The sequence below is a fragment of the Eschscholzia californica genome, unplaced genomic scaffold (assembly GCF_041429995.1).
Source record: "Eschscholzia californica isolate CP2 unplaced genomic scaffold, dmEscCali1.0.p SCAF_3, whole genome shotgun sequence".
Taxonomy (NCBI): domain Eukaryota; kingdom Viridiplantae; phylum Streptophyta; class Magnoliopsida; order Ranunculales; family Papaveraceae; genus Eschscholzia; species Eschscholzia californica.
The window spans coordinates 12,151,466-12,164,939 of NW_028238420.1; the positions used below are offsets into that span (position 1 = coordinate 12,151,466).

The 13,474-nt window shown below is 36.9% G+C and overlaps 3 protein-coding genes across 3 annotated transcripts; 1 reads left to right on the forward strand and 2 right to left on the reverse strand.

Annotated features, from left to right (window-relative positions):
- The first annotated feature begins 18 nt into the window (after positions 1–18).
- Positions 19–978, forward strand: LOC147548464 (uncharacterized). Its single transcript, XM_086668054.1, has one exon. The coding sequence runs from the start codon at positions 19–21 to the stop codon at positions 976–978; it is 960 nt and encodes a 319-aa protein (XP_086524180.1).
- A 760-nt stretch (positions 979–1,738) lies between these two features.
- LOC147548465 (uncharacterized) lies at positions 1,739–4,490 on the reverse strand. The gene is made up of 7 exons (XM_086672459.1): positions 3,793–4,490; positions 3,537–3,686; positions 2,940–3,450; positions 2,651–2,822; positions 2,184–2,569; positions 1,863–2,105; positions 1,739–1,805 (listed from the first exon to the last, which is right to left on the reverse strand). Exons 2-6 carry the CDS (start codon positions 3,628–3,630, stop codon positions 1,979–1,981), a joined length of 1,290 nt encoding a protein of 429 aa, XP_086528585.1. The 5' UTR covers positions 3,631–3,686; positions 3,793–4,490; the 3' UTR covers positions 1,739–1,805; positions 1,863–1,978.
- Positions 4,491–4,647: 157 nt separating this feature from the next.
- LOC147548466 (uncharacterized) lies at positions 4,648–6,276 on the reverse strand. The gene is made up of 2 exons (XM_086672460.1): positions 6,139–6,276; positions 4,648–5,687 (listed from the first exon to the last, which is right to left on the reverse strand). Exons 1-2 carry the CDS (start codon positions 6,274–6,276, stop codon positions 4,752–4,754), a joined length of 1,074 nt encoding a protein of 357 aa, XP_086528586.1. The 3' UTR covers positions 4,648–4,751.
- Between the last annotated feature and the right edge of the window lie 7,198 nt (positions 6,277–13,474).

Here is a 13,474-nt window from a genome sequence, read left to right on the forward strand (position 1 = left end):
TTTTGTAATTTGGCGAAAATGGTTGATATTAGTGAGTCTTTGACTTTTATGTCGAACAGGCACAATGGTATTATAAATGCAGTTTCGAACATTTTTCCAACCACGCACCATTCATTCTGCGTTTGGCATCTACGAAACAATTTGAATATACGTGTAAAGAATGGTGCGAAGAAGTCAGACTATTTCCAATCCCTCATGTTTAAGGCGGCTAGAGCCCTTACTATATCGGATTTTCAGAAGTACACTTCTGAACTCGTAGTCATGGGTGGCAATGTCGTGGATGCATTTCTTCACTCTGTAAATCCGGAACATTGGGCTGATGTTTTCTTTTCAGGAAAAAGGTACGGTTTAATATGTTCTTCGCTCTCGGAATCCTTCAATTCGTGGATAAGGGATGAGAGAGTTCTTCCAATAACCGTAATGCTATATATGTTGAGGATTAAAATTATGAACATGATGAATGCAAGAAGAACTAAGTCGGCAACTTGGGACTCTTTCTTGTGCCCTAAGGTCAACGAAAAAATGCAGTCCAGATTCAACGTTGCCTGTAGCTGGAAGTGCATGCAATCAGGTAAATTTGTATATGAAGTAATGTCCATGCCGAGTCACTCTGTGGACCTTGGGGCTCTTACATGCACATGTCGTAAGTGGCAAGTCCAATGTATCCCTTGTGAGCACGCCATATTGTGTATTAAAGTGCATGGAGGTGATTCATCATCCTTTTTTGATCCCGCTGTTACAACGGATGCATACTGTAAGACTTATAGTCATTCCATAAATCCTGTCCCATCTTTCGATCAACCAAAAACGTTTGAGGAAGCCAGCAAGATACTTCCTCCTTTAACCAAGAAACGTCCGGGCAGACCACGTTCTGTAAGAGTTGAAAGTTCTGGAAACTTTAAAAAGAGACAACGGATATGCGGTATGTGTAAAAAGCTCTCTTATCACAACCGTGCTTCGTGCAACGAAGCGATTTAGTGATTGAAATCGTTTTTATATCAGCAGCAAAAACTAGGGGCACTCTACAACTTTGAAAAGCATTTACAGTGTTGGAGCTTTTCAAATTTTTGAAGAGAGTCATATTTTAGCCTTGTGCTGCTTTGATTTTTTTGTATCTTTTGTCGAACTTAATGTATTTGTGTTTGAAGTTAATGTATTATATTATATTTTGTTAATGTGTATTGTGCCTGAACATAATGCATTACATGGAACTTTTAGTTTTGTCCAATACATTATTTTATTTACCAGAAATTTGAAGTTTCCTTGGATATATGATCTTTATTTCTAAGTTTTGTCCAGTAAATTTTTTTATTTATCGGAAAGTTTAAGTTCTCCCATGGTTTAGAATATATTTTTTCTAAGTTATGTCGAGTACATATTATTATTTAACGGATAGTTTAAGTTTTTCCGGATTTTAGAATACTTTTTTCCAAGTTTTGTCCAGTAAATTATTTTATGTACCGAAAATTGTTTTTTTTTCCGGGATTTTTTCTAAGTTTTGTCTAGTACATTTTTTTATTTACCAGAAATTGTTTTTTTTTTGTCCCGGGATTTTTTGGGAAAAATTTCTAAGTATTGTCCAGTACATTTTTTATTTACCGGAAAGTTTAATTTTTCCCGGATTTTAGAAATTTTTTTCCTAAGTTATGTCCAGTACATATTTTTATTTACCGAAATTTTTTTGTTTTCCCGGTATTTTTTTATGGAAAATTAACAAGTTTTTTCCAGTGCAAACATATTTTTGACTAACAAAAGTTTCACATAAACACAACCATAAGTTTCACAACCATAAGTTTTTTCCAGTACTTAGTAAAACTTAAAAAATTTCACAATAACAAAAATTTCCAAGTTTTTTCCAGTACTTAGTAAAAGTTAAAAAACACAACCATAAGTTTCACATAAACAACTATTTATGACCCTTCATTTGTCATCCTTCTCCATACCTCCTTTGATTCATCCAAAATTTTGAATGTTACTTCTACCCTCTTTCTTCTTGCTTTGCCTGCATAAGTTTCAAGCTGCGAGCAGCACCCGACAAATTGGACTGGTTGCTTATGTTGAAGATATCCTCCAACTGGAGCATTACGTATAGGCCACAGTCTGGACTGTTTGATTCAAAAATAAAAAGTGAGTTTAAAGAAACTTAATAACTACTAAAGTAAGGAAGCAAATTTTAGACTCACCTATCCCCTTGCTGAGGGCAATCAACCTCCTTTACATAGGATATCTTTTTCGTCATCCTTTCTTTAGCGTAAGGCCCACTTCGTTTGCGTGTGCACTTCATCTTTATCAATGTTTTTGCCAGCTGCGATGCAAATTTCTTTGCATTATTGTTGCATTGGTTAGCCAGGTTAGTGTCACGCTGCAAAGAGTTGTAGTGCTTCCATTCATTCTCTTCGAATTCATAGACAAGTAGAGTCCAGTGATGACCCTCGAATGAGTCATCTGTGTACGGAGTATTCAGTGGCGCACACAACGTTGTAGTATGATCTTTGATGTATTGCGCTTCCAGCCGCTGATTTAAATTGGCCTCAATACTTGCCTGACTCCGCTCTTGTTTGATCAAGGTCTGCAAATCGTTATATATTTTAGACTACTATTTATTCAACACCATTTAAAAATTAATTATATGTTTGACAAGGAAACTTACAAAAAGCAATGAAGATAGGAAAATAACTTCTTTGTTCACGTCTCTGGCGTCCTGTGCCAGGTGGTCCTCAAACCAGTCTATGATTTGCAAGTCACATCCCAGATTCATCATAAGTTCATCCAAATCTTTCGCTTTCAGGCAATGTTCTTTGTCCTTGTTCCACACTTCGAGGCTGTACAAAGTAACATACATTTCACCAGCCACACAATTATTTTCCAGAAAGATATACATTTACTACACAAATTGTTTACCAGACATTTAATTATTTACCAGTTACTGAGTTATTTACCTTGTCCACCCGTATGTCATGAATTCTAGCAGTAGTGATTTTTCTTTCTCTTGGACGTAGGGCCATAACCCTCCCTTTTTCCAGTTACTTATTGGTTCTTTCACTTGTTTCTTCATTGTTATCGACTCTACATCAATCACAAGGAATTTAATGGCAGCTGCTGCTTTGGATGTTTGTTTTTGTGTTCTGGGATTATCCTTTACCCTTTTGATAAGAGATGTTGGCTTAGTCATTGACCCTTTGTGTGTCTTCGATACTACTCGTTTTGGGGGGCTGACGTGCGGTGATTTTATTTTTCTACTTGTTCCAACATGATCCAAGTTTTTGGATACTTGTTCCACCGATGCTCTCCCCATTTCTGCAATATCGGAGAAATTCTCTTCAGCTGTTTTACAAACCTCATCTTCCTTCTTCTCCATGTCCAGCTGTGGTGGTGGAGTCCATACAATAATTTGCGTCCCAAAGTTAAGATCAAAACTTGGGAAATCATTTGTAATATCCTTCATACTCTCTGTCAAATAATGTATATTCAGAAAAATAATGTTTTAACAAACTCGGAAACTTTAATTATTTCACCACATAATTTGCCAACATTACCTATCTTGTAAGGCATCTCTTTTTCAATAGTATCATCCACCCACCCTGGCTCCTCACTTGACAAATTGATTCGAACCTCATCCTCATCATCCATCTCAGCATCGCCTTCATCATTCAGCTTGCCTTTCTTTGCTTCCTCTCCCTCATCGCCTTCATCATTTAGCATACTTCTTATAGTTTCTCAGAATAAAAAATAAAACTGAAAAAGAATAATATTTCCTGAGAATATAAAATAAAAAAGAAACTATTTCATTACCATCTTCTTTGCCATCGCTATCATCTTCGTCACTGTCTTTAAGTTGATACTTTTTACTCTGATCATTTTTCTTTTCCTCCCTTTCATCTTTCTCCTCTTTCTCCTTCTCCTCTTTGCCACTTCCATCCTCGCTTCCATCTTTCTCCTTCTCATCTTCGTCACTGTCATCATCTTGTTCCTCATCATCATCTTTCTCATCATCTTCCTCATCATCTTTTTCTATACCCTCATCCTCACTTTGTTCTCCTTCATCATCTTCTTCTCCCTCATCATCATCTTTTTCTACACCCTTTTCCCCCTCATCTTTCTCGTCTTTCTCTTTCTCCTCTGTCTTCCCCTTCTCCTCTTTCTTCTATTTCTCTTCTTTCTCTTTCTCCCCATCTTTTGAATCTTCCATCTTACTCTTTCCCTTACGCCTCTGTGCGTTTAGCTCCTCCACATTATCCGCAACCTTGATCAGGCCATCTTCTCCTCTAACCTATTCTTCTACAGGAACTAACAAGCTTTGAAGGAGTGTTGAATACGCTTTGTAAGAATCATCCCTATCCTCGCACGCTTCCAACAGTTTTGCTTGAAGTTCAGCATTTTCTTTTTGTAGCTGTTCAATCTTGAGAAGCAATTCATCTACCACTTCTGTGTTCTTTGGGGTTGACAACAACTCTGTTTCTTGATCATTTGGTGGGTACACAAATGATTCACTAACCCGATTTAATGTACAATAAACGAATTTATTTACCAGGAACCAAACATTTACTAGGAAATATTTTTATTTACCAAGAACAAAACAATTTAAAGGTTCAGTTTTTATTTACCAGAACAAAACAATTTCCCATTACACTGATCAAATGTATACCTGTTCTGCAGTAAGATTTGCAAGCTTCTGGTCAAATGTATCATCTATATTCGTCAAAGACCACCTCACGATCCTAGGCACCTCATCCATAAACCTCTCTTCTCGATCAAAACATAGAGTATGCTCGCAAAACCACAACTATAAAAAACATAGAGTATGAGACACATGAAGTTAAGTTTGAATTTAAATGATAAAAAACATACTCACATGAAGTAATACAAGGCACCCTGAAGCTTTCAGTGGGTCGTTGGGGGTACTTATTGATTCGATCGATTAGGTATGAGTGCACTGCTGTTGGCCAACACAAAGTTTGAATTGATTCCATTGATTGCAAGTTGAATAGAATACGCACTGGAACCGCGTAACCTGATAGCGGAGCAAATAAAACATTTGCAGAAATAGACATGATGATCAGCCTGATCACATCCATGTCATCTACCTCTCCGTTGACAGCGATTCTCAGGGCATTGGATATTTGTATGCATGATACCGAACCAGGGATCTCACCGAAGTACTTCATACAAAAATCTATTTCTGGCTGCTTTAGTGCTCTATTTTTAGGGAAGATTTCTCTCACCTCTCTTGACAATGGCATACCTAGAATTAGGACCACATCTTCAGGTTTCACTTGCATTTCTTTCCCCGCCAATGTAAACCTTTCTGTCGAACTAGAATAAAGGCAGAGAATTTCAAAGATAGCCTTGTTGGGTTTGTTTATGTTATCCCAATCTATTTTGTCTTCAACAAAAGCCATCACCAAATTTTTGAATGGAGTAGCGGCTAACAACTCTTTTTGTCTAGTCGACATCTTTGGATAAGTGGTCTTCAATTGTCTCCATGTATTTCGAAGGGCATACTTATTAGCCTTCGGCAACAGTGCTGCAAGGTTGGGTGGTCTATTTTTCCGTTCACCTGTTGAGCTTCCAACTTCAGTTTTTGATTTCTTTCCCTTCTTTTTTTTACTTCTTTCTTCTCTTTCTGGTGCAGCTTTTCTCTTGCCTTTTGCATGGTCTTTTACTTCAATGGTCTCAGTAGTTTCGACCTGTAAAAAATTTACCAACCAGGAATTTAGTTGTGTCACACATTACAACAAACACTTCAAATGCATGGTCATCTTTACCAGGAACAAAAAAATTCAGGAAAAATTTATATTTACCATGAACAAAACATTTGACAGTATACAAAATTATTTACCAGGAACAAAACAATTTACTGTACAAAACATAATTTCCCATTACTACTAGACAAATCCCTATCACTTGGAACAAAATAATTTCAGTACAATAAAATATTTTCAAGGAACAAAACATTTTACAGTAAACAAAATTATTTACCAGGAAGAAAACAATTTACTGTACAAAATATTATTCCCATTAACACTAGACAAATCCAAATCACACTAAAACAAAATATTTTCAAGAATAAAAAACATTTACCAGAAATTTATTTATTTACCAGGAACATAACAAATTATTTTTTTTTCAGTTACATACCTTCTTCTTTCTTGGACTAGTTCTTCTAGCCAGAATTTCTGCTATAGGTCTTTCCTTTTCTGATATAGTTCTGGTGGAAGTTGGTTCTTTGATAGTCACACCCTTTGATTTCTTCGTTGTATTGTTACTTTTCACCATATCTGCGTCAAAAAATGAAAGATCATTCACAAATTTTAGGGTTTCTAAAAACTTGTATGAAACAAACAATAAGAGATTATTTCTATAAACTTTTAGGGTTTCTAAAAACTTGCGTCAAAAATGAAAGATCAATCACCATATCCGCGTCAGAAATTTTAGGTTTTCACAAATTTTAGGATTTCAAAAAACTTTTATCAAACAAACTTTTATCAAACAAGTTTAGGGGGATGAGATAGAAGTAAAACCTACTTGAATCCCTTCACAAACTTGTAGATTTTTGCTTCAAACAAACTTGAATCCCTTCTTCAAATCTTGTAGATTTTTGCTTCAAATAAACTTGAATCCCTTCTTCAACTTAATAGCAGTAGCTGTTCTTAAGTAAAAGTTGAAGGATTTTGGCTTTTTCTTCAGAACTGTTTTTCAGAAGTAAAAGTTGAAGGAGGAAGATGCAGGAGGAAGATGAAGGATGAAGGATTTTGGAGGTTGGAATTTCTTGAGAACTAGCAACATGACCTGGGAAGAGGCGTGGGATGGACTCGGGATCAGTGATGTTTCCTGCAAACGGTCACTTCCGTCCCTCCATCCGTCAGAAATCGCGCAAAAAATTTCGCCAAATCCCGGTTAAATTTCGATGGCACGGGTCGTAAATTCGATGAACTCGGAGGCTATTTCCGTCATTTTAAGTCCCTGCCTGACACATTGGACCTCTCGTTTATTTATGGGCAACCGTGGACGTCCAGCCCATTTTGGCCCTCGTTTTGGACGTCCAGCCCAATCCCCCTTAAAAAAACTCCAAATCTGTTCAAGAAGATACTCTATTAGCACCATTTTAAATACGACAAGGGGTAATGTTGTCTTTTCAGACCACGGTACCAATAGTTACAGTGGAATGGATCTAGTATCCAAACGTGAGCCGCAATTAAAGTATTAGTACCACCAACTGATGATCAAATTCCAGATGAAGAACTTCTCAAAGTTATAAAGAGATTGAACTGTTATATGCTGGACACACAGGACAAACTATTGAGAGAATTGAAGAGTGTATGGAAAGAGATATATTTATGTCTCCTGATGAAGCCAGAGGATTCGGGATCATTGATAAAGTCATTAAGACAAAGTTAGATTAGAATCAAAAATTAAAATCAGCTGAAACAAATTCATAGTTTTTTACTAGTATATAATTAGAGTGAAATTTTTGTTGGGGAATTTCTTTAGTGGTGTTTGGGGATATTGGTTATTTGCTGTTTGAGTTGAGTTTTTTTTAGGTCATAATTTCTTATATATATATATATATATATATATATATATATATATATATATTCTAGAATCAGAGGTGTAAAGTGATTTGCATGGTAATTGTTTATTATAAGGATACATGAGATCTTCATCCACTGTGACCACTACCATCTTTTCCATTTGTTTTTTTTTTTTTTGGGAAAATGATAGCTCCCAACTTTATGACCGATTTCCTGCCGAGCCCCCTTCTTTATCAAAAATACTCAGATGACCTCTTTTTTTAGATTCCGTTATAACACCGTTAACTAGTCATCACTTCTCTCTCATCCAACTCATCGTTACTCTCTGCCACTTCATCTTCTCGCCACCTCATTAAAAAAAAGGTTATTTCCATAATAGCCCCCCCAACTTTATGACCGGTTTCCTGCCTAGCCCCCTACTTTATCAAAAATACCCAGATGACCTCCTTTTTTAGATTGCGTTATAACACCGTTAATTGGTCATCACTTCTCTCTCATCCAACTCATCGTCACTCTCTGCCACCTCATCTTCTCGCCACCTCATCATCTTCACCGGCGAAGGTCGCCGGCCGACCAATTTTCCGGCCGGCGACTTTCAAACATTAAATATATATATATATATATATATATATATATATATCTCACCTCAGCATCTACAATATCTAATTTTTTTTTTCTCTTCCATAACAACAAATTTAATTAGATGTTGATTTTTGAATCCCGACTTTGCTCGGGTGTGCGTGTGTATAAATTTGGAAATGGTTTAAACAATGCCTTGTCTCGTGTATTGGTACACCAATTTAATACGGTAGACAAAAAGAAGGAATTTGGAATGCAGATATTTCCCGATTTTTACAGCATCTCAATGAGTACTAGTGTACTACTAATCTACTGACCCTTGTCATTGAGCCAATTATAACCAAATCCTTTACTCACTGTTTCACCCTGAATTGTTCCTTACCTTTTGGAGAGAACACTTCGCTTATATATTTGGATTTGATCTTCACCTATCTTATCAAATGCTTCACTCATGGTACAATTTTACAGGCGATGGCATTTTATATGGACCAAAGACTTTTAGGTGATTTCATCGTTACTTAATGATGCTGATGCTTAGTCCACTGTAGCTTCCTATTCCAAAGGTAGATGAAGCATTTGGAAGAGAATATGCTTCTCTGAGCGTACAAGACCAAGTTTTACTGATATCATCGTTACTTAATGATGTCTGTGCTGAATCACATGTTATTGATTTGCTATTTTAGTGCCTGGATTTAAGGTTGGTTTTCATGTGGTTAAGACTTAAGAGTCATCCTAGTGTCACGGCTATCTTGTCAAGCCATGTTGGTATTGCCGATGGCCCGTGTCTTTTTGTTGTTTTGTGCATTGTAATATATCTCGCATATGCCTCGAGCTAGTCCGGCATATGCCTCGAGCTAGTCCGGCATATGCCTCATGCATGTAGTAAGGTGCCTCTTGTATATAGGTAGCTTCCTAGATACCTCCCTTTGGCACGGGGACATAGATGTCATTAACTCCCAAACAAAAGAGTATGCTTGGTTAAAACTTTGATGTTTCCTTGTAGAATTAGGCAAAACGGTAATTTTGCATATATGTAGGGGAGTGGATGATAAACTTTGAGTGGAAGACCCCTTACCTTCCAAATAGTTGGCAACCAAAGAGCCATAAGCTTCCCTAGCCTCTAGGAAGCTTCTTTAGTCATATGCTTGTTGTATCTTGTAAGCTTTCAATTACCATCAATAAATTCTTATTGCTTTCAATTTGTAGCTACCCAATATTTGTACCCATCTATTGTAATATTCCTTTGTAAGGCTGACTTGTACCTAGAGTGGGCACAAGTGCCGCACGACACCTTCTGAGAAAGAAAGGTCGTGACACTAGGCCCATGCAGTAATATTTAGACATTGCACATACGCAACCATTGAACCTTGGGAGGTCGCATAACTTTAAAGTAAATTCTTCTAGGAGGTCCATCTGTTGATAGCCAGAGTGCTTGATCAAAGTGAGTTGGAAATATTTTCTCTGTTGCTCCATCAACTCTCTCAATTCTTCTCAGTTTTTACGTAGTTTATATAAGAAGCATTCTTTGAAGTTATTTTTCAATTGGTTCTAGTATTTTTTCGGTCACTCATACTCAATGCTGCACTAGCTAGTGTCTTCCTCCTGAAATTAATCTACAATTCTTTACGTCACTGTTATTTTCACGATATTAGTGCTCTTAATGGATTATCTCTATACTTGCATCATGTAAAAGTATTTAATTTTCTGGTTTATGAAGTTAGGGAAATTGTGCACATCTAAGTTAGAGGATCCTCCTATGTATAGTTACTAAATAGCTGAAAGCCGACAAGCAAACGGATATTGAGCTAGGTGCATGAATTTTACGGTTGTGTTTGTTCTTTTACTTCCCTAGGCTGTTGAGTTTAACAGATTAGTGGTCTGCTTCCTCTGATGGAACTTCTTGAAGTTCCTAAAAATCGTGTCTGTATGCTAATTTGAGTTATTTATCTGCTTTTACGTTTCAAAATACTTTTTGTTCCGACTAATGCAGTTTGAAGTGTCAGATTCCTTCATGTGATTATCTTCGACAATCGCAGGTAATATGCTTTGTGCTACAAATCATAAATGAGATAATGAAGGACAATACTGACATACAAGAAAATGCTTGTCTAATTGGGTTGGTAAGTTCTTTCTCACCTAGGAGTGTGCTTAGGTGAGGAGGCTCACACTCTGCAACTTGGAACTTCATCATTATGTTTCGGTGTCGTAAAATCCGCATGTAGGATAGATAGACTCTAACAAAGCGATATTTGGTTTTAAAACTTAACCGCTAGCATTATTACTTAATGAATACAGATACCTGTCCTGATGAGCTTTGCCGTGCCTGATCGATCGTCCACGAGAAGTTCGAATGCAAGCAGCTTATTTCTTGCAACAACTTTGTCAGTCCAGGTTTACAGTTACTCATTTAAATCTTCTATTATTTATAAGATTTTGAGCCCTCTGTTACTTATCCTAGCTTCTATGTCTAGCTCCTCGACACTGCAAATGTTCGTTCCTCGTCGTGGAATACCTGTTCCGGTGGGGTTTCTTGACATTGATTATGCGAAATACAGGTTTGAACTTTGAACTGAACAACAATGTGTAAACGTGCGATCGCCTATGTTTTTAAAATTTTGTTTTAGCACTATGCTTTGCATTTTGACTCAGCTGTTGAATGTATCATAAACTGCTGGAAATATTATTGCTTAAGATATTTCCAGTAAAAGATAAAAAAGAAAAGAAAAGGATAATTAGAATGTCGAGATGTCTCCTAGGCTTCTGGTTGAAAGAGCATGGTCTCCATTCTTGGACTCTTCCTTCTGCATTGCCTTATTGTATATGTGTACGGGTGTTAGACCAGGTGATTCGTATCCCTTACCCTCAGATATGGCGTAGTTGGAAGGGCATGACATCTATGAGTGTTTGACCAGGTCATTTTCATGTCTTATATTTATGTCATCAACAATTCTTTGAGCATGTCATTGGAGACTCCTAATTAAGCCTCTCTCTTAAATCTTGACCCAGTAACTTAATCAACATCGTTCATTGAAGTAAATCTTGATTGTCTAAATTCAGCCCCCCCAGGGGCTATCGACTCTCTCCTTGCAGAACATTACTTCTTCTACCTGAAAGGTCTTCTACATTTTTACCAGTCCACGTTTGAGTTTTTGTTCACTCATTGATGTTATCTGTAAATCATTTCACTTTCGCTTCGCTGCAAATTTGTAACAATATTCTATAAAGACTACAAGTTCAACTAGGATTTCCGCCACACATTTGTAGCCTAAACTCTAAAAAGATGATACCTTAAAGCCTAAACCATCAAAATTGAGATGTCTTGAAATATTCAAGATCCCCACAATCAGCAAACCCTTTGAACTATCCTAATCCCACAATTCCAACCAACAGTTCAAATTAAAAAAAGATAACTTTATTAAAGCCCAGTAGTTGGCACTACTCAGTTGCCAATGATTACGACCCAAAACCAACAGTAAAACCACTAAGTATGCGGTAGTGGCCTCTTTTTATAACTTCAAACATATAAACCACTTTGGCAAAAAATTGTTTTTGTACTTTAACAATGTTTCAAACTGTTTTTGCATTTTGACATCCTATTTTATCAAGTTCATATAATCTTTCATCAAAAAAAAAAAAAAAAAGGTTCATATAATCTATAACACTATTAAATTGCTACATGTTGTAACAGTATATTGTTGAAAATGGTGACGAGGTAAAGTTATTTAGTTTGAAGCTTGAGGTGGCATTAACGAGCTCTTGGTGTCAACTACTATGTGAGGTGTCAAACTACATGAACCACTTATTGTGAATGAGACATCTCACTTTGGTGATAAGTCTCCTACCATTTGAAGTGGCCATCTATCAAGAATACACCATAAGCTTGTGAGACACCTCATATGTTGAGGTGTTCACACCATGTTTCTCCTCCAACACTATAAAAGGAGATGAAAAACTTCAATTCAAAATCATCCCATTCTCATCCGGTCCATTCCATCTCATAAACAAGCCAAGTGAAGAGAAAGTGAGTTAGTATTAGAAAGAGAGTTTAGTTTCTTCTAAATACTTGTTTTTCCTTTGGTAAAGAGAGAGTTGATAGTATATCTCCTAGAATAAGAGAGAAGTTATTCATAATTGTTATCTCCTTATTTAGAGAGCAGCAGTTGCAAGTAATTCATCTCTAAGTGTAAATCTATCTACAATGTTGTTCATCTTCGTGTTATTCGATATTCGACTTTAGTTGCATTACGATCCCTAATTCGACCGGACTAGATGATCTTCCTGATAAGGTCATCGTAGTCTTATTCGACAAACTGTGCGCATTGCCATCTTGGTCGAACGACACTCCTTCAGACCGAAAGGATATATCCTTCAGTCTCCCACTTGTACTTAGAACAAGTGCAATGCTCGATTCCCATGTCACTTCGCATCTTATCTGATACGTCATCTCGTTCAGACTTTCTTGATTTGGAGAACAACTGTCAAAACAAATGATTAACTAGCTTCATGTGTATCATGCCTTACCCGGCCTCCGCCTTTATAACCTCCTTTTACGGCCCAGCGTTTCACGGGACCAGAGCTCGACATTCCTTACATAAGATGAGTGGAACACTCATGTTTTGAGGAATCTCTCCAACTTTGCTAATTGAGAGTTCTGACATTCAACTTATGAAGTACTCTCAATTTCTGGGTTTCCGGTGTACTATAGACCCATGAAGTTTACTTGAGTACTCAATATTCCTATAACCCAAGAAACAACGCTATCAGTCAAACTCTCATGCTAGTCTTCATTGTTGGGTTTCATACCTATCTATAGGAATATGATACTACCTAATGTTGTAAGCGGAATCTCAATCATCATATGTTAACACTAAATTGTCCAGGATCTATACATGAACATATCAATGAACTAGAATCGGAAAGATGATTACCTTAATCGCTTTCCCACGAACTAAATCCCGACCAGTATTCGGAAGATAAGAGCTCTAATTGTAGCTCCTCTACTTGAGACACCGAGTGTATGACTTGAACTCCCTCCTTCGAGCCATCTAGGACCTTCTTTAAGGTTGAGATGAAGAACTCCTTCTTCTTGACTAGAGAGTTGAGAGAAACTTCCTTTCTCTCTCTCCGACAACTCTCTCTTTCTCTCTAAGAAATACACATTGAATTGCTTTTTCAGCTGGCTTGAGTTCAGTTTGCTTTTAGGTTGTCTAACTTGGTCCTTATATAGAATCCTTAAGATAGGTGTTTGACCCAAACTAGGATTCATAAAGACTCAATTAGAAGGTATTTCCCAAAATACCCTTTTAGAGTAATCTTAGTGTGGCCGGCCAACATAGCCCCTTTATGGGCTTCCTAGGCAAGCC